We start from the raw sequence: 21,232 nt of genomic DNA on the forward strand, positions 1-21,232 counted from the left end.
GTGCTGGGTTAGGTTCTAAGAAGGGAGTGCATGCTAAACTCCCTCAACTGCATGTTGTCGGAAGCACTACAGAAGTAGCACAACTTGAAGAGACCAAAGGATGATGATCTGTGTCATCTAAATGATGAAACTAGTATTTCTGATGAACAGAGTAGGAGAGTCTCGCTGGGAAGAGTAGCGTGCTTGTTTGAATTGAGGATCGCAACCGGTAGAGTTCTGCAACACCCCTCCCCCGAGAAGTTATCCGTCGAATGAAATAAAAAAACACACAAAGGGGACGAGGCATCAGAGATTCTTCAGAGGCCTTCAGCGAATCTCCCCGTACGCCAGAAGAGCAGTTTGTGAAAGGCAGAGAGCAACTTTACCTCGGAAGGAAAAGTAACGAGCTGGGTAGAGTGACACTGAATAGTTGTCACTACCAAAGGAGGTGATGAGCTTCCTGCAAAGACAGAAGAGAATTGGAACGGAGCCAAAACCTGAAACGTGCTGGTCTGGGTTACCTCGTTGTAGGTCCCGAAGTGCGGGTGATCAAAAGTAGAGGAAATGTCTGGTGCTGCAAGCGGTTGCTGGGACACCAGCAACCTGGAAGAGAGCCGACAAGTGACGATCACGAGCTGACGAACGGCGATAAGAGCTGACAAGTGACGATCACGAGTTGAGGAACGGTGATAAGAGCTGACAAGTGACGATCACGAGGTGACAAGTGACAATCACGACCTGACGAGTGACGATCACAATCTGGCAAGTGATGATCGTGAGCTGGTGAACGACGAGCAGACGCAGGCGGATGGTGACGAGCTGGCGAGTGACAATCATGAGTTGGTGAGTGATGATATGATGACGAGTTGGCAAGTGACGATCACAAGCTGTCAGCGATTGCTAGCTGCTGGATGATCGTGGGCGATCGTGAGCTAACAGTGTAGCTGCAGTAGGACTGGGCGAGGGGCGTCCGCTATACAAAACGAATCAACTTCGTGAGGCGAGTCTGTTGGCAAGACAAGTCAACTGGGTGTGATGAGTCAGCTGGGTGCGGAGAGTCTGCTGGGTGCGACGAGTCTGCTAGGGAGACAAGATCTTGCTGGGCGAGATGAATTTTCTTGTGAGATGAGTCAACTGGTAGTGACGAGTCTGCTGGGTGTGACGAGTCTTGCCAGGGCACGACGAGTCTGTTGGAGGGGACGAGTCTTGCTGGGAGAGATGAGTCTCCGGGGCGAGACGAGACAACTTGGTGAGGTGAGTCTGCTGGCGAGACGAGTCAACTGGGAGTGACGAGAATGCTGGGTGAGACAAGTCTGCTGAACAAGACGAGGCTTGCTGGGCAAGACGAGTCTTGCTGGGAGAGACAAGTCTTGGTGGGAGAGATGAGTCTGCTCCCTAAGACGAAGAGCGGGGAAAGGACAAATCCAATTCCGGCCCGAGGGATTCCCCGAATGGGAGACCGAACAGGTGAAGGAAGTTTTTCCCCTGGACAGGAAAGGCAACCAACATCCAATGCCGCTGTCGGCAAATTCTCCCGGCAAGCAGCAAGATTGCCGAACAGTGGTAGATGGAGGGACTCTCTCTTAGAAGGGAAAGTTCCAACACAAGGTTTGACTGTAACTACAAGAAGCCTATTAAACTTCCTCTTATCATTGTTTCCTCATGAGTATTGCTTTCTTATTCACTCAAATATAACTTTGAGGGAGCACAGATGACGGCTAACCTCATTTTCATTCCTTGAAAACCAAATTATGTGGAGGCTTTGGTTATTTAAAGCCATTTTCCTAGCAGGATGAAGTTTCTTTTAAACACTACCGATTTGCAGGTTTGATGCTCTACTGTTTCTTTGTAAAAGTATCTCAATCTAAGCACCAAGAATTCTAACTATCGTTTAAGATCAGTTCAAACAACATGGCATCTAGCAAGATTACTTCTGCCTTAAGAAACCATCCCGGCTTTTTCTTTTCATTCATAATAGCTTGAACACCCAATTTGGAGAACTTATAAATCCCTTTCTCACAGAACCCTATTCAATAAAAAATTAAACTTAACTTTAACCTATCTGGTTCTAGATTTGAAAGTGTCTAGGCTCTACAAATGTTGATCCTTTTAGGTCCGTGATTACAACATAAGACACTTTTTAATACCTCAAGCAACTAGAAGACTTCTTGGACCTCTTATCCTTTGATTTTTTGCTGAATTCCTCTCTCTCTTTTCCTTCTTCAGAGGCTAGTGTGCTTACTGTCTGGGTGGTTAGAACTATTCTCATGTGCCTCCATTTCTTTATCAGTTATCCAGGACTGATTTTAAAACCTTGTTGTTTTTGCAGCATCGAGTTTCTCTATGTAACTTCTCCCAGGAATTTTTTTTTCTCCCTTCATTTCCTTTTCCTTATGTAGTGTCAGTAGCTTGTGTACCTTCCATGTAAAGTTGTTATTCAAGATACACTAACATAAAAAGGTTTGTAATAAAATATAAGATTCCTTAAAAGGAAACCAATAAATTTAACTGAACTGCCATTCTACTGACCCCTGAACTCTATCGCAACTAGATCTGACTGCACAAAGAATATTTCAGTTGAGAAATGTAGATTAAAGAAAAATAGACACATAATTATCCTACCTCTACTGTTGAGTTGATAATGTGTCTGAGATGAAAGCTTGAAACACAAACATGACAAATTCTGAGATAATTTGTATTTTTCCCTAATACAACCCTGGAGCTATTCTTGTGGATATTCTTTCAGCAGCAGCTGGAGGTAGCCATTAGACTTTAAATGCGGAGTGGCAGCCCTGTCTAACCGCTTAGTGGGTAGGCAGGGGGTTACCTAGTCGCCTCTATATATACTCTCACAGCTGTGAGACGTCCATTTTTGTTGTAGGCAGGACTTTTGGGGCAGAGGTGATGGCGGGCCAATTTACATAAATAACTCCAGGTTTGTATTAGTTAGGGAAGAAAACAAATTATCTCCAAATTAGTCATTTGTTCCCGTTCTAACAAACCTTACGTTATTTATGTGGATGACTCACTCTTAGGTGGGTGGAAGTCCTAGATCTGGCATGGACATTGACCCGGTTTTGCCTAGTATAGTACAGTATATGACTGTGGTCTAGGGAAAACTTTGACACCTCGCTGAAATATACAAAGTGAGTATATTCGCGGCCTGTGCAATTTAGTAAAATAGAGGTTGCTATTTGTAAGGAACATCTGGATTTTAAATAGGAGAAAACAACCAGACATACCCATTGTTCCCTCGCAGAAGCAATGGGGACGTGGGCAGTATAAAATTATTGCTTATACTAGGCTACACAAGGTAAGTGATAATTACCTGCAGAGGTTGAAGCCAGCCTGCAGAGGGAACCATGGTGCTGTACCCCAAGAGAGGGGAAGATGAAGGAAGGAAAACCAGACATACTGTACTCTCATTCATCCCAGTCTTAACCCAGGTAACCAATGCCCTCAACCAACTGCTACTTGTCTATTAAGAAGCCTAAGGTATCTTAAACCACCTAAATGTATCGAGCCTCCTGTGGGTAATGCCTTTGAGGTAATATGCTGTGAATGTGGTTTGTTTTTCCACACCAGCTTGGAGGACCTGCAACAAGGAAAAGTTACGTTCGAACGCCAGGGAACTACTGATTCCCCTCATGTCATGAGCTCTAGGTCGACGAGCCTAAGGAGGATCTGGAGCCAGGGCCCTTTCAATCATGATACCGAGTTCTTTGTGTTCCTCCTCTTTACTCTCCCTGAACTAACAAACACTGATGTTAGTCTAGGCTGTGTTGCTGCAGTGTTTAAGACAGTATCTCAAACTCCTAACTGAGCATAGTAACAACTGATCTGGGTCGTTGTTTACAGAACAAAGACTCAAAATCTGAAAGGGCCCGAATCTAAGGTCCAGCCCCCCCGGATTTTGAGTCTTTGCAATAAACTCAGGGACGAAGGCGAGTCATTTCCCCCCATCCCCTTGAATGGGTGATGTCATATGAGAAGCCCTGTAGTTCACCGACTCTCTCTGCCGAGGCTAAAGCGAGCAGGAACGCCGTCTTCAAAGTGAGATTCCATTCAGTTGCATGAGGTAATGGTTCGTAGGGAGGCTCTTTTAGGGACCTCAGTACACAAACCAAGTTCCAAGGAGGAAGCTCCAACGAAGAGGAAATGTCGACTCCTTCCAGCCTGAAGGCGAAACTCAAGGCTGAGTGATAGCCTTTCACCGCCGATACTGAAAGGAGCTTTTCCTCCCGAAGGTATACAAGAAACTTCGCTATTACTGGATTAGTGGTATCGAGTGAGAGATATTCCTTCCACGACACCAACCACAGAAGACTCTCCACTTGGCCTGGTAGATCAAGGCTGATGACCTATGCAAGTGTCCGGACATTCGTTCCACAACTTGTCGTGAAAAGCCCTTCTGAGTGAGAATACGCTGGATAGTCTTCAGGCGTGAACTCAAAGTGACGGCATGGTCTTGTGGAAGATGTTCGCATGTAGCTGTTTGAGTACATCTGGTCGTGGAGGGAGTTCTCTAGGTCAATCTACGAACAGTTGCAGGAGGTCTGGGAACCACTCTGCGTGATACCATAGCGGAGCTGCAAGGGTCATCAATAGATCTTTGGATGCTCTGGTTTTGTTGAGCAGTCTTCCCATCAGATAAAATGGGGGAAAAGGCGTACACAACGATGTTGTCCCACCATTGTTGGAATGCATCTTGCCACAGAGCCTGAGGGTCCGGCATTGGAGAACAGTAAAGCCGGAGCTTGCTGTTCAGAGATGTTGCGAACAGATTTACAGTTGGGGAACCCCACAAAGTCAGGACTTTGTTGGCTATCTGACGATTCAAAGACAATTCGGAGCCTACTATCCGAGTCACTCTGCTCAGATTGTCCGCAAGCACATTCCTCTTGCCGGGAATGAAGCGAGCTGATACAGCCACCAAATGTTCTTCTGACCATCTGAGGATCTTTACTGCAAGATAGCAGAGAGGCTGCGAAAAGGTACTGCCCTGTTTGTTTATGTAAGCCACTACTGTGGTGTTGTCGCTTATCAGCACCACAGAGTGACCTGCCAGCAACTGTTGGAATTGATGAAGAGCTACGTAGGCCACTCTCATCTCTAGAAGATTTATGTGTTGGTACATTTCTGATTCTGACCAAAGGCTGGAGATCGTATGGTGCAGCAGGTGAGCATCCCCACCCCTCTCTTTTGATGCATCTGTGAAGAGCATCAAATCTGGAGGGGGAATGAGAAGATTCTGGCCTCGGCGAAGGTTTTCGTCTACGATCCACCAACTCAAATCCATCACTTGATCCTGAGTTATGGGAACTCCCTGCCATTGCAGGGATCTTATCCTGAGGTGGCCGTTTGGAACAAGACAGATGAGAGAGGTTAGATGGCTTAATAATAAGACTGCCAACAAGAGGCCCAAAGAACTTCTTTCCTGAGGAAGGGAGTAGCCACTTCCTTCAGCCTGTGTACTCTTTCGTCTGATGGGAAGACTTTCTCTAGAACAGTGTCTATGATCATTCTGAAGTATACCAGTCTCTGTGAGGTTTATAGAGAGGACTTCTTGCGATTTATCATTACCCGCAGATCCTGACTAAACTTGAGAAGCATGTCTCTGTGACGAAGAAGGGTCATCTCTGAGTCTGCTAGGATCAGCCAGTTGTCCAGATATCTGAGAAGACAGATGCCGTTCCTGTAAGCCCAAGATGACACTAGGGCGAACACACTGGTAAACACCTGAGGGGCTGACGCGAGACCGAAGCATAAAACCTTGAACTGGTATATCTTTCTTTCGTGAATGAATCTTAAATACTTCCTTGAAGACGGATGTATTGGGATCTGGAAGTAAGGGTCCTTCAGATCCAGTGTGCACATGAAGTCCCTTCCACATACTCCTTCAATGACCGTGTCTGCTGTCTCCATTCTGAACTGAGTCTGTTGGACAAACTTGTTCAGAGGGGAGAGATCGACGACCGTTCTCCAACCTCCGGTCGTCTTTTTTACCAGAAAAATCAGACTGTAAAAGCCTTGAGACCTATCCACTATCTTTTGGAGAGCATCCTTCTGTAGCATGGTCTGGACAGGGCCAGATCCTTTACGGATCCCTTCGCATAGAAGCCGAGATGCACTGGATCCTGAGTCAGATGAGGGAGAGATTGATCACACTGACCGTCCAGGGATCTGTCCCGTGAAGCTAACACCTCTGTAAGCGGCAATGTAGGCATCCCCCCACAGGTGGTAGGTGGCGAGGAATGCCATTCCTAGTGGTAGTGGACACCTCGGCCGCCTCCCGTAACTCCCTTCTTTCCTCTGAAGGACTTGGCGCCCTTCTGACCTAGCAGGTCCCGAAGGACTAACTGTTGACTGTTTAGAGGAAGGAGCTTGGGGAGGCCAAGAAGACTGGGAAGGTCTACCATAGGACCGAGATGTCATGGCCTTATGGAGGAGAGAATCGTAGGAAGATTTCCTCCATCGCTCAGCAACCCTCTCTATCTCCTCCGGAACAAAGAGAGAACCCTCAAGAGTGGAGTTCCTCAGCCGAGAGACCTCCACTTTTGGCACCTGTTTATGGAACCGTCCTATGACGGTATCCCTCCTCTTGAGTATGGCATTCGCCCACAGGTTGACAACGTGGTGCGATAGGAACTCGAGTTCGGGTACCTGACAGTAGGAAGGACTCCGTCTTCCTGGCTGACTCCTTCGACAAGTCGTGGGAGCAAGCCATGAAGCCTAGAGATACCAACCATAGATTCAGCCATGAAGAAGCCTGCATGGCATACTTTGCGCCTCTCTCTATGTTTAGGAGCTCAAGCGCCAACAGTGAGGTAGTCAGAGAAGAGAGGGTCTGAGTGGGAACTCCCTTTGATACTGTGGTTCCCCTTCAATCTCGTAGTACTTCCTTTGTAACACAAAAGGAAGTGGTAGAGACCGAGAGGAGGAACCTGCCCTCAAGGAACTGGAAGTTCCAGCTATCTGGGAGATGGCTTTCCTCTTGGCAGCTGTTAGGCCTTTGGACCAGGGCAAAGGTGTACTGGACCTGGAAGGCTTCTGGGCCTCGAAGATAGCATCAAGCTCCATATCCTCCCCTTCCTGGATGGTGGAACCAGGAATAGATAGCCTGTTAATGGCCCCCATACAGGCAAGGACTTACCAAAAGTCTAATGGGTCGTCCATCTTCAGGCTAACATCCAGAGCCTGGGGTAGGTCAGGGTCATTAACTGAAACCATGGATGGACCGGCCTCTGGAGACCTCGACTGAGCCTCAGCCTCCTTGACTTCCCTTGCCGGGGTGTTCTTCGGTTTTGTCTTAGAGTCCTTTGGCTCTCTACACACGGTGCGATCCTCCACGGTCTTAGGAGGGGGAACGTGCGAGGTCTTCGAGGACTTAGACAAAGCCTTGGCAGAAGGAATGGGAGACTCCTCCTCTGGAGGAGAGTGGGTTGCTATCTGCTTGGGCGAGCCTCTGTCCCTACTCATCCTAGTGTGGATGATGTCGGTGAGAAGTGGAGTTACGCCTCTTATCCGTTTCCTCTGCTTCTTCAGTATGGCCTCCTTTATCCTCGCTGGCATGTGAGGCAAGTTAGCCATATAAGAGTCAGCAGGGTGTTGGCCTTCAGCCCGCGATTGGGGTGGAGGCGATCTGTGGGCCTTATCTGCTGTTGGTCTTCTTCTAAGGTCCTGGCTTCTAACTGACGAGCTTGATACAGGTTCCAGAGGTATTCTAGGGGTCACCCTGATTACGACAGTCGCTGGAGGTGCCAACTTCAGAGCCTTCAGATCTACCTTGGAGGTCCCTAGGCGAGCATCTTCTGGGTGAAACCCTAGCAGGATGACCAGCTGACGAAGGAGATAACCTCTGAGGCAGAGGAATACGTTCTTTTGGACGCGGAGGAAATTCCAGACTAATATGATATTTTAATTATAAAATAAATTTTTGAATATACTTACCCGGTAAATATATAATAGCTGCAACTCTGTTGCTCGACAGACAAAAAACAGTAAAAACTCGCCAGCGATCGCTATACAGGTTGCGGGTGTGCCCACCAGCGCCAACTGTCGGCCAGATACCACACTCGATGTAAACAAAGACTCAATTTCTTCTCATCCCACTGCGTCTCTATTGGGGAGGAAGGGAGGGTCGTTTAATTTATATATTCACCGGGTAAGTATATTCAAAAATTTATTTTATAATTAAAATATCATTTTTAAATAGTTAACTTAGCCGGTGAATATATAATAGCTGATTCACACCCAAGGAGGTGGGTAGAGACCAGTTAAATATGTTTACATCGTATGAACTAAGAGTTTTTATTTCATTTTGGAAGTTATCAATATAACAAAAACAAAATAAATAGGTACCTGGTAAGGAAGTCGACTTAGACGATTACTCTGCCTTGTAAGTACGTCTTCCTTACGGAGCCTCGCGATCCTCTTAGGATGCTGACAGACCCCTAGGAGCTGAAGTATCAAGGGCTGCAACCCATACAACAGGACCTCATCAAACCCCTAATCTGGGCGCTCTCAAGAAATGACTTTGACCACCCGCCAAATCAACCAGGATGCGAAAGGCTTCTTAGCCTTCCGGACAACCCGTAAAAACAACATTAAAAACATTTCAAAAGAGAGATTAAAAGGATATGGAATTAGGGAATTGTAGTGGTTGAGCCCTCACCCACTACTGCACTCGCTACTACGAATGGTCCCAGTGTGTAGCAGTTCTCATAAAGAGACTGGACATCCTTCAAGTAAAATGACGCGAACACTGACTTGCTTCTCCAATAGGTTGCGTCCATTATACTTTGCAGAGATCTATTTTGCTTAAAGGCCACGGAAGTTGCTACAGCTCTAACTTCGTGCGTCTTCACCTTAAGCAAAGATCGGTCTTCCTCACTCAGATGTGAATGAGCTTCTCGTATTAACAATCTGATAAAGTATGACAAAGCATTCTTTGACATAGGCAAGGATGGTTTCTTAACTGAACACCATAAAGCTTCAGATTGGCCTCGTAAAGGTTTAGTACGATCTAAATAGAACTTAAGACCTCTAACAGGGCATAAGACTCTTTCTAGTTCATTGCCTACGATCTTCGATAAGCTGGGAATATCGAAAGATTTAGGCCAAGGCCGAGAAGGTAGCTCATTTTTGGCTAGAAAACCAAGTTGCAGCGAACAAGTGGCTTTTTCCGACGAAAATCCGATGTTCTTGCTGAAGGCATGAATCTCCCTGACTCTTTTAGCTGAGGCTAAGCATACCAGGAAAAGAGTCTTAAGAGTGAGATCTTTCAGGGAGGCTGACTGTAAAGCTCAAACCTGTCTGACATGAGGAATCTTAGTACCACGTCTAAATTCCACCCAGGAGTAGCCAAACGACGCTCCTTAGTGGTCTCAAAAGACTTAAGGAGGTCTTGCAGATCTTTATTGTTGGAAAGATCTAAGCCTCTATGCCGGAAGACCGATGCCAACATGCTTCTGTAGCCCTTGATAGTGGGAGCTGAAAGGGATCGTCCTTTTCTCAGGTATAAGAGAAAATCAGCTATTTGGGCTACAGAGGTACTGGTCGAGGATACAGAAACTGACTTGCACCAGTCTCGGAAGACTTCCCACTTCGATTGGTAGACTCTAATGGTAGACGCTCTCCTTGCTCTAGCAATCGCACTGGCTGCCTCCTTCGAAAAGCCTCTAGCTCTCGAGAGTCTTTCGATAGTCTGAAGGCAGTCAGACGAAGAGCGTGGAGGCTTTGGTGTACCTTCTTTACGTGTGGCTGACGTAGAAGGTCTACTCTTAGAGGAAGACTTCTGGGAACGTCTACTAACCATCGAAGTACCTCGGTGAACCATTCTCTCGCGGGCCAGAGGGGAGCAACTAACGTCAACCTTGTCCCTTCGTGAGAGGCGAACTTCTGCAGTACCTTGTTGACAATCTTGAATGGTGGGAATGCGTAGAGATCCAGATGTGACCAATCTAGGAGGAAGGCATCTATATGTATTGCTGCTGGGTCCGGGACTGGAGAGCAATAGATTGGAAGCCTCTTGGTCAGCGAGGTTGCAAAGAGATCTATGGTGGGTTGACCCCAAGTAGCCCAAAGTCTCTTGCACACATCCTTGTGGAGGGTCCATTCGGTTGGAATTACTTGCCCTTTCCGACTGAGACAATCTGCTAGGACGTTCAAGTCGCCCTGGATGAACCTCGTTACTAGGGAGATGCCTCGACCTTTTGACCAGATGAGCAGGTCCCTTGCGATCTCGTACAATGTCAGTGAGTGGGTACCTCCTTGTTTGGAGATGTACGCCAAGGCCGTGGTGTTGTCCGAGTTTACTTCCACCACTTTGCCTCGAAGGAGATACTCGAAGCTTTTCAAGGCCAGATGAACTGCCAACAGCTCCTTGCAGTTGATATGCATGCTCCTCTGACTCGAGTTCCACAGACCTGAGCATTCCCGACCGTCCAGCGTCGCGCCCCAGCCCAAGTCCGATGCGTCCGGGAAGAGAACGTGGTTGGGTATCTGAACAGCCAGGGGAAGACCCTCTCTTAGGTTGATATTGTCCTTCCACCAAGTCAGACAAGACTTTATCTTTCCGGAAATCGGGATCGAGACCGCCTCTAGCGTCTTGTCCTTTTTCCAGTGAAAAGCCAGATGGAATTGAAGAGGACGGAGGTGTAGTCTTCCTAGTGATACAAATTGCTCTAGGGATGACAGCGTCCCTACCAGACTCATCCACAGCCTGACTGAGCAGCGTTCTTTCTTCAGCATCTTCTGGATGGAGAGCAGGGCTTGATCTATTCTGGGGGCCGACGGAAAAGCCCGAAAAGCTTGACTGTGAATCTCCATCCCTAAATACAGAATAGTTTGGGATGGGACCAGCTGCGACTTTTCCAAATTGACTAGGAGTCCCAATTCCTTGGTCAGATCTAGAGTCCACTTGAGATCCTTCAGACAGCGACGACTGGAAGAGGCTCTGAGAAGCCAGTCGTCCAAATAAAGGGAGGCTCGGATGTCCGATAAGTGGAGGAATTTTGCCACATTCCTCATCAGCCTCGTAAATACGAGAGGAGCTGTGCTTAGGCCAAAGCACAGGGCCCGAAACTGGTAAACCACATCTTCGAAGACGAATCTCAGAAAAGGTTGGGAGTCTGAGTGAATGGGGATGTGGAAGTAGGCGTCCCTTAGGTCTAGCGAGACCATCCAGTCTTCCTTTCTGACCGCTGCTAAGACTGACTTTGTGGTCTCCATGGAAAACTTCGTCTTTGTGACAAAGACATTCAGAGCACTGACGTCTAGCACCGGTCTCCAACCTCCTGTCTTCTTTGATACTAGGAAGAGACGGTTGTAAAACCCCGGTGATTGAAGGTCCGAGACTTTGACCACCGCTCCCTTCTCTAGCAAAAGAGACACTTCCAGTTTCAGGGCTTGTCTCTTTTCTTCCTCTCTGTACCTGGGAGAGAGATCGATGGGGGACGTCGCTAGAGGGGGTTTGCGTACAAAAGGGATTTTGTACCCCTCTCTGAGTAACCTCACAGATTGTTGATCTGCGCCTCTCTTCTCCCAGGCTTGCCAGAAGTTCTTGAGTCTGGCTCCTACTGCTGTCTGAAGTTGCGGGCAGTCAGACTCTGCCCTTAGAGGATTTGGATCCTTTCCTCTTCCCTCGCTTCCCTTCGGCACGAGCACCTCCCCTGCTGGAGGCTCTGCCACGAAAGGGCGGAATAAAGCGAGACGCTGGAGTGTCTATCCTTGGTCTAGCAGACAATGTAGGCAAAGGGGGAGCTTTGCGAGCCGAGGACGCAACTAGATCGTGGGTGTCCTTCTGAACTAAAGACAAGGCAATTTCCTTAACCAAGACTTCAGGAAACAGGCACTTGGAAAGGGGAGCAAAGAGTAGCTCAGATCTTTGGCATGGCGTCACTCCAGCAGACAGGAAAGAACATAGAGACTCTCGCTTCTTCAGGACTCCGGACGTGAATGAGGCGGCAAGCTCGTTGGACCCATCACGGACGGCCTTGTCCATGCAGGACATAATGAGCAAGGCAACATCCTTATCTGCAGAAGAGATTTTCCTGCTCAGGGCTCCTAAGCACCAGTCTAGGATGTTAAAGACTTCGAAAGCCCTAAATATACCTTTAAGAAGGTGGTCCAGGTCCGATGGTGACCAACAAATCTTCGAGCGTCTCATGGCAAGGCGGCGGGGAGAGTCTACAAGACTTGAGAAGTCGCCCTGGGCAGAGGCAGGAACTCCCAAGCCGAGAACTTCTCCCGCGGCATACCAGACGCTCGATCTAGACGAGAGTTTAGATGGGGGAAAGGCAAATGCTGTCTTTCCTAAACTCTTCTTGGTCTCCAACCAATCTCCCAACAGCCGCAAAGCTCTCTTGGATGAGCGAGAGAGAACGAGTTTAGTAAAGGCAGGTGCGGTAGCAGGCACGCCTAATACAAACTCTGACGGCGGCGAACGAGGAGCCACAGAAACAAAGTGGTCAGGGAACAACTCCTTAAATACAGCCATGACTTTTCTAAAGTCCAAAGATGGTTGAGTTGCCTTAGGCTCATCAAGTTCTGAAGGTTGATCCTCTTGTGGTTCAGCAACGTCCTCATCTGATAGTTCCTAATCCGATAACTGATGAGGAAACGGCAAAGGAGTGGGCAACGTTTGACTCGCCGAGTCCGGTCGCACTGGTGCATGCGTGACGGAGCCGGACGCAGCTTCATGGAACTGCTGCACAGTCTGGGAACTGTCAACAACCATGGGTGCGCGAGGACGCACAGCGTCTACCCGAGACTGTTTAGACCGTCTGGGTTGTGCAGTCAAAACCATACCGGGTTGCGGAGGTTGACGCACCGCGTCAAAACAAGTCACCTCTGATGGTTGATGAACGTCCTGACCGTCAACAACCACCTCCGTGCGTCGCCTAACGTCAACGTGCGGCTGGCAACCCACACTGGGTCGCATCGGTGGAGGTACAACCCCAACTGGTAGACGCGAGAAAGTTACCCCAGCGTCAACAGGACGCACAACAGACCGCTTGGATGGTTGTTGGCCATAAGGTTCAGCAGCAACCTTCTCCGCATTGAAGTCCTCCATCAAGGACGCAAGCTTGGACTGCATGTCCTGCAGCAACACCCATTTAGGGTCTACGGCAGCAGCTTTGCCTCTCTTAGGCGGCGAGCAGTCATCAGATGACGGCAACGAGTCCGAACTGACCCAGTGGCTACAACCGGGACGTTGGACTTGTCCTGAAGGGACCGACTTACGCTTCAAAGGTCGGGAGACCTTGGTCCAAGGTTTCTTACGAGAAACACCCTCGGACGACGAGGTAAAAATGGGCTCTCTCGTCTTACGTTGGTAGGGGCGATCTTGGGGAGATACGCCTGATACCATAGAGGGAACGTCTGTTCGCTGATCAAGGCCTCTCGAACCCATGAGTCGTACGACATTGCTTCTCCCCTGGGCTTGGGAGCTTGCAAGAGGTCCCGGACTAGGAGGACGACAGGCACGAACAGACGAACCCTCAAGCGCAACACTGTTCACAACACTTTGAGAAACACTAGGCACTTTAACACTTTCCGCCGTGGCACTTTGGCACTTTAGTTCCTTTACATCCGCCATGAGTTGATTGCGGTCACTTGCAAGGGCCTCAACTCTCTCCCCCAAGGCATGGATAGCACGCATCATGTCTGCCACCGATGGTTCCTGACTGCTAGGAGGGGGGTTAGGAACAACCACTACAGGGGAAGGATTAGGTTCAGGGGCATGTGGAGAGGAAAAATCTACCGACCTAGAAGAACTTCTCCTTACCCTATCTCTCTCTAGTCTGCGTGTATACTTCTCAAATTCGATAAAATCGAATTCCGAAAGGCCCACGCATTCCTCACACCGATCTTCCAATTGACAGGTTTTACCCCGACAATTGGAACAAACAGTGTGAGGGTTGAGAGAAACCTTTGGAAGACGCCTATGACAGTCCCTAGCATTACATTTTCTGAACTTGGGAACTTGTGAAAGGTCAGCCATTTTGAATTGGTCAAGGGAAAATTCCAAAAAACCGATCTAAGTCATCAACAATTAATCCGATCCAAAAAAGAGTTCAAGGATTTATTTGAAGAAAAACACCTGTACTGCGAAAGCTCAAACCAAATTAAAGTACTTCACCAAATATGATGAGAAAAAACTCCAGGTTCAACAGCGAGTAAAGTACGTCTTGTCGACACGTCGACAGAGAAGAAATTGAGTCTTTGTTTACATCGAGTGTGGTATCTGGCCGACAGTTGGCGCTGGTGGGCACACCCGCAACCTGTATAGCGATCGCTGGCGAGTTTTTACTGTTTTTTGTCTGTCGAGCAACAGAGTTGCAGCTATTATATATTCACCGGCTAAGTTAAATATTTAAAAAGGAATGTTTGCAAACTTATTCGGCGACTCCTTAAACCCCTCTGGGAAGATTACTGATCTTTCGTTGGAGGTGGAAGATGCAGAAGGGCAAGAGGAAGGTTTTGGATCCGCACTTGCTTGCGATCACGACACCTCTACTTGCGAAATGCTCGCGAAGTTTGCTGATTTGCTTGTGAAATCGCGAGATTCATCCGCAAACTCGCGAAACTTTACGCGTCAACGGATGCGTTTCGTGAGCATTAGTGCTCGCAACAGGAGCACTAGGAGCCACCGGGGAAGAGGAAGGTCTAACAATGTCTTGCTGCCCAAGAGGAGCACCTACGTCCGACGAAGTCGGTACAGGAGGACTCTGAGTAGGGACTACTCTGAGTAGGGACTACTCTCGAAGGATTACGCGCTGCACCGGGACACGACTCCAAGCGTCGTGTACGTATGTGAGCGCTTAGCTAAGATTCCTTAGGCTGTGAACAGCACTGAGGGTTATCTGGACACCTGACTGAGGAGTGGTCATGCTCATCGTCAGGTTTGGTCCGAGGTCGTTTGGAAGGTCTGGTTGAGGGGCTACACGCTGATGAGATGCGCGTACGCCTACCAATACCTCTAGACGAGGAACGTCTACAATTTGATCGCAAACGTGCAGTTCGTGATCTTAATGTTCGCGAATGCAAGCGTCTAGCCCTCGTTTGAGAACGGCGTGAACGTCGCAAGTGCCTATCTCACAAACGTGAGTGTAGGTCTCGCGAGCACGTCGTTCTTGTGAATAATACCCTCGTAAGCATGAACGCCGCCCTCATGATCGTGAGCGTTGTTCTCGCGAGCCCGAGTATTGTCCTCGTGATCTAGATCTGGACGATCTAGAACGCGAGCGTCTGGACCTAGGTCATGACGAGTCGTGATCGCATTCTTCACTATCACGACTCGTCCTCGTGAGGAGGAACGCCTCCTAGGAGAGCGTTAAGACCTACGGTCTCGTGAGAGCGAAACTGTATAGCATGAGCGTATTCTAGGCAAAGAACGCTCTGATCGTGATGACTTATGATCATTATGATCTTCCGATTGTCACGAACGACAATCAGGGGAAGAAGTTCCAGACAGGCGAGGGAAATGGGGAATTTCGTCCCTTAGCACTGCTGATGGAAGGCGCGCTGATCCCTGGAAGAACATCACCTGCAATCTGACGGTTCCTGTAGGAAGAAACAGAGGGTTGAGGATTAAGGGACGATGAGGTCCCAGGATGGAGAGAGGGGGTTTGTCGTCAGCAGGGGGTCGTTGGGTGTCCACGCGTGGAAAGACCAGGAGAAGGCAACAGATGGACCTCGCACAATTCCAAAGCGTGAGATGTTGACGGCTCCGGAGAAGGTTCCCTCGTGGCACCACGTTGAAGAAGGCGCTACAGCTCCTCCTTCGAAGGGGGTTCCGAAATCCCTAAGGACGACCACACCTGAAACAAATCTGCAAAGGAAAATGGCTAGCCAGTGGTTTGTACCCTGGGGTTGCCTAGGAGATGAGCGATCTGAGCTCCTGCTCGCTCGTCCCTTGTGAGAGCGCGCACGAGAAGGAGCATTTGAAAGCGATTTGGGGGTGCGGGATGAAGAAGAACGCGTCCCGCTCACACGAGGGGGAAAGATCGCGCGTAGATTTCTTCTTCCTGTGCCTTCCAAATCTCTCCCATTGGGAGGCAGACCACTCCCTACACTCTGCGCAGGGCGAGCCCTGCTCGCAACGATGCCCTCGACACGTAGGACATAGAGAGGGTGGGTTGGTCTCCAACGACGACATGAAGGTCCAGCACGCAGCACTCTCTCGCCCTGGACACGTTCGCATGATGAAGGAAATCGTAAAAGAAGAACACGCATACCTGAAAAGAGAAAGCAAACAAATTAGACAGCCCGATGACAGTCAGGGGGAGAGAGGACATGCCCGATCTCTACTGAGCCAAAAGAAAAAGGGACGCCTCTCACAGCTGTGAGAGTATATATAGAGGCGGCTGGTTAACCCCTAGCCACCCATTGCCTACCAGGTAAGTGGTTAATCAGGGTTGCCAACTCCCATTTTAAGTCTAATGGCTACCTCCAGCTGCCGCTGTAAGAATATCTACATAAATGACGTAAAGTTTGTTAGTATGGGAACAAAAGTAATGTTAATGAGCTTTCAATGAAACAATAAATTTCATTAAGAAAATTATACGCTTCAACACAAAACTAATTAAGTTGTTACTAAAGTACTTACAACAAGCAACTTCCTTCTGTCTTTTAACTGCACTATGCGCACCCTGAACAAGCACCTTCACCCAAGTAGCCAGATCCCTTTGAGTGTCATGTTGGAAGACACTAGAACACACTCCTTCCTGTGTGCCACACCGCATTGTCATCGTGATTGGTTCATTCCCTCCAAGGGAACCTTTGTGTGTAGAGTTTACAATTCTGGGAAAATATAAAGAGGGAATTTGAGAAAATACAAAATATTGAATTTTGAAGAACAAAAAAATTCCATCCATAAAAAAAATAAAGGCTAATTTTAACTTGTCCCAACATTTAACTTTTGAAGTTCTTAAATTTTTTTAAAATTCCTACAATAAATTATAAATAATGAAATTAAATAATGAGAGAAAGACAGAGTTTTGCTGTCAAAAATTAATCTAGTGGGCACGATAAATATATTTTTGTCCCAGTGGTTAAAAGTTTACTTTAGCAAAAACCAGTTTTGGGACTCTTAGAATCTCAAATGGTTAATCTATGAACTATATAAACACATCTAGCTAACTAAGCTGCACTATTCTAAGACAAACTACGACAGCATTCAATTCCAAGTAAAACAATGAACTGTTAACCAACTGTCTTGAGGTGTACAGCACCCTTTACTTACCTTGTGGCTAAAAGTGGATAGAAAACCAGAGGGTTAGCCCATGCCTCTTTGGTCCAAGGGACTTCTTGGAAAAGTATCATATCATGATCGGTAACAGCACAAAACTGTGGTTCCCACTCCTCTTTACCCTGAAATTAATAATAAAATAATAAAGAAGTTGCTGACAATGGACTTTATGGCAACTGAAGGGCAAAAGGTCACATTATAATATAGGGCTAGATTGTAAACTATTGGTTGATAGTAATTTACTTTTTACTTTTTCAACCAATATTTGACTAATAGGCACAAGTAAATTTAAAAAAAAAAAAAAAATCCTCTAAGTTTATGTATGGTAAATTTGAAAAAATCTTGTTCTAAATTTATAAATTTATAAAGAAAATGAAAGAGGTGTAATTAAAATAGTTATGTTTAAAGTATATAACCTGGATTCTCAGTGAATTCTAGTGGTTCATCTCTAATTTTAATTTTTTTACTTTGAAACTAAATTTTGAGTAGACGGCAAGAAAACTATAATTGCCCTTATTTTGTGCTCAAAACCTAATTCAGGTTGGAAGTTGAATTTACTATGTTAAGTAAAGTACTCATTGATGTATAAACCTTTCTCAATTCAAAATAATTTCTTTTTCCTGGTCTAGCATACCTATACAAAATTTGAAAGGATTACATATGGCAGCAAAAGTAATTATTTATAGATTTCTGTATCTCCATCCTTCCTACTATCCTAAATAATTGCCTCTCTATTTACTCCTAATTATAAAAGTCTTGGTTATGCTTTTATTATATTTAACTCAATTTTTCCATACTGTACTCATCTACAATGAATATTTAGAGAAAATATCTTGGTTTGAGAGTGAAGCTACAGGAAAGAGTAAAAATACATTTTTTTCTGATATGTTCAGGGTTTACAGAACCATAAAATAATACCCTAGGACATTTACCTATTAAAAAAATTTATTCCTATGTGGATGCAAACGTCCGAGTCATTTATATGGGGTTACTTCTAGTTTTGTTTTCTAAAGTCCGACAATAAGAAAGAAATTGATAGATTACATTATGCTACGTTGCTAGGCAACTGCTGTGCATGACGCACTACGCTTATATCAACCGCTTACTCACAATGCTTCTGGCCGGGAAGGAGGTCAAACGTGCTTTCCTTCTCTTCTGCGATTGGACAACCGCATCACGTAATCATACCCTTACAGTGCTTATTCTTGTCTCTTTTGGGTTTTTGACATTCTTTGTCACTTGCATACTTCATTATATGAGAGTTACGAGTGTGAGCTTTTTGACATTATGTCGAATTCAAAGTGTTCCAGCCTAGTCCAATTGGTTGCCCCTGTGCTACATTTATGAGCCAGGTAGAAGTGGATCCTCATCCGGTTTGTCTGTCGTGTTGAAGTAAAAGATGTTCGGTGGAATCTCCATTCAAGTATTGCAGGGAGTGACCATCCTTCCAGTGGGAAAGATATTGTTCTCTCCGTAAGAGACGATCAAAGAGAGATCACTTCCCTCCTCTGCTTTCTGTTTGCAGTGAGAAGAAACATAAGTTGCGTTCGGCAGCAAGCATTATCTCCCAGCTTAGTTCTTTGTGTCAGGAGCCCTTAGGGATTTCTGTTACGAAGGATGATGGCTGTAGTTTTGCTAACATTTTATCGTGTTAATAATGTGCAGTACTGTACGAGATTTATCCTGTTCTGACTGCGGATCCCCTGGCTACGGCCCGCTGTGCTCCCTGAGCCGGATCGATTACATGATTCTATCCCTGATTACTGTATTCTGTTTTGCCTAGATCAACCTCACTCCCTACGAGTGTGCTGAACGGAGATTTAAGTTTATCAGATTATGCAAATATGTTCACCCCTTTCGGAAGTCTCCCCAATCAAAACGGTGAAAGCATCTCCTCATTCCCGGAGTGACCTTAGGAGTTGAGCCTGCATTTTCCCTCCCGTACTGAGGCAGCTATATTGAAAGACCCTTATAACTAGTCTCCAGCTCTTATTCATGAGCAAGGCCTACCTCTTACGCCTAAGTGTCCTCAGCAGAAAATTCATCTAAGGAGTTTCCGGAACAAATCAGAAGATTTGTCATACCTCTACTATGAGGGTGGTTGGACTGCTTCGGCTACGTCTCCCCCCCCCCCCAAGAGTTGACAATGCATTCATGCTCAAAGCAGTCCTCCTCTTCTAAACCTAATAATGCTGTGTATGTACTTAAGTGTAACTATTCCTGCCCTACCAAGAATTTCTTCTAAGAACACAGTTGGGCCGAACGTTCAAATTAACAAATCTGAACACGCCGCTGTATCGAAACAAGATGACGTTACTGTGAGCACTACCTTATATACGTGTGAAATTACTTCCACGCACACTGTGCAGGCAGACAGGTCTAAGCAAGTTGTCACCCCTAAGCGTCGTGACGGACACTGAATGCACCGCCATCTTGATGCGTGAAAATTTCTCTGAGTCATAGTGATGCTACGGAGAACGTGACTATACGACTACCTGACTATAAAGAGTGTAGTAGAACTTCCCCACATCAGTTCAGAGTTTCCCTGGAGTTTTACAAATTTTTGTCTAGGAATCAACATGATAAAACTTAACCCTACACTAATAAGAACCATGTGTCTTACGCTAAGAACAAACCCACTAATCGTCTAGATAGACCTCGTTATAGCACTTGGTCTGACGATCATCATTATAATGATACACGGTCTACAGAACGTCATTCCCTTTCAGGTAATTCTTAGATGTACAGAAGGCGGAGGAGGGGTGCGGAAAGTTTTCCCCCTTCCTGAGGATCGCTCCCCCATCTGACTTAGATGAACGGAAGAACAGCAGACGAAGTAGACGTGGTTCTCGCCATAGGCATTCTAGATGGCAGATTGCCGAGAACTCTCTCTCGCCTTGCAAATAGAGTTCTGAGAAAGACTTCAACTCCTCCACCTCCCGCTCAGGCTATAGAGGCAAATGTTCTTACAACAGGATTGAACTGGATTCATCCTACTCCTTCTCCGCCTCATCTTCCCCGTTATTATTCAAGGGAGAGGAAGGATGTTAGAGGAAAGATTAAGAACTCTGTTAAAACGTTACAATCTCATATGGGTATCATTACCATTGATGACTCCTCGGAGAGCCTCATTGTGCGCAAGAGTATAAACTCTACTAATGTACCCACCTTTAGATGTTCCGGTATCTAGCTCTGAAGCCTTGCATTTCATCAAGATTATGAGCCTCATCTGCCATTTAAGTGGTTTGGATGAGCCTTCCTTAGCGCAATCCGCTAACAGATGGTGCGCTATCAACACTAGAGAAAACTCGCTTTAAAGGCAAGCAGATCCTCAAAGCTTCATCATTTACCTCTGTCGCGCCAGACATATTTTTACGTTAACTCTGGCACTTCTCAGAGTCTGCTTCCCATTGATCCTTATGTGACTAACTTAGTAACATCAGTACTGGCGTAAAGACTATCGAATCTACCCCCCATGATTTCAGGGCCGGAACTGGTTAATATGGAGGTAGCAGCCATGTCAGCCATACAAGCATGCTCGTGGATAGACCACTGGTTTGGAGCAGTATCTTGCTTTGCTGTATCACAAGACTTCAAGGACAATCATGTACGGGAACAGTTCAAAGAACTTTCAAGATCGGGCGCTAAAGCCTTAGAATTCTTCCTTCATCAGGACGTCTTCCTTTGGCACAATTGCACTCTTGAGAGGCGTGAAGCTCTCTTTGCCAGATGCTCTACACAGCTGTCCCCTAGAGACATTCTGCTCCTAGGAAACTTATACCTGGTTAACTCTCTCTCCCTTTTTCCATCCTTTGATGTAGCTAAGGTGGTTGAAAAGATAGAAAGGCTGGAACAAAACACTATAGTAAGCAGAGTAGCGGCACCGAGATTGCCCACCCCATGAAAAAAAACCTAAGGACTTGTCTTTTAGGCCAGTCTCCCGACAGAGATAACTTCTCCCTCCCACAGATGCACAAAAACCTGGGAGGTAGAATCCTA

General features: G+C 46.6%; 1 protein-coding gene across 2 annotated transcripts in view; it reads right to left on the reverse strand.

Annotated features, from left to right (window-relative positions):
* Syn1 (Syntrophin-like 1) overlaps positions 1–21,232 on the reverse strand; it is a 181,084-nt gene that overhangs the window by 31,924 nt on the left and 127,928 nt on the right. For both annotated transcript variants that reach the window (XM_068393584.1, XM_068393583.1), the window contains exons 6-7: positions 17,228–17,355; positions 16,592–16,785 (exon numbers count right to left, since the gene is read on the reverse strand). In XM_068393584.1, the coding sequence (XP_068249685.1) occupies positions 16,592–16,785; positions 17,228–17,355 (322 nt within the window). The remainder of the gene's footprint in view (positions 1–16,591; positions 16,786–17,227; positions 17,356–21,232) is intronic.

The sequence above is a fragment of the Palaemon carinicauda genome, chromosome 19, assembly GCF_036898095.1.
Source record: "Palaemon carinicauda isolate YSFRI2023 chromosome 19, ASM3689809v2, whole genome shotgun sequence".
In the NCBI taxonomy this organism is placed as follows: domain Eukaryota; kingdom Metazoa; phylum Arthropoda; class Malacostraca; order Decapoda; family Palaemonidae; genus Palaemon; species Palaemon carinicauda.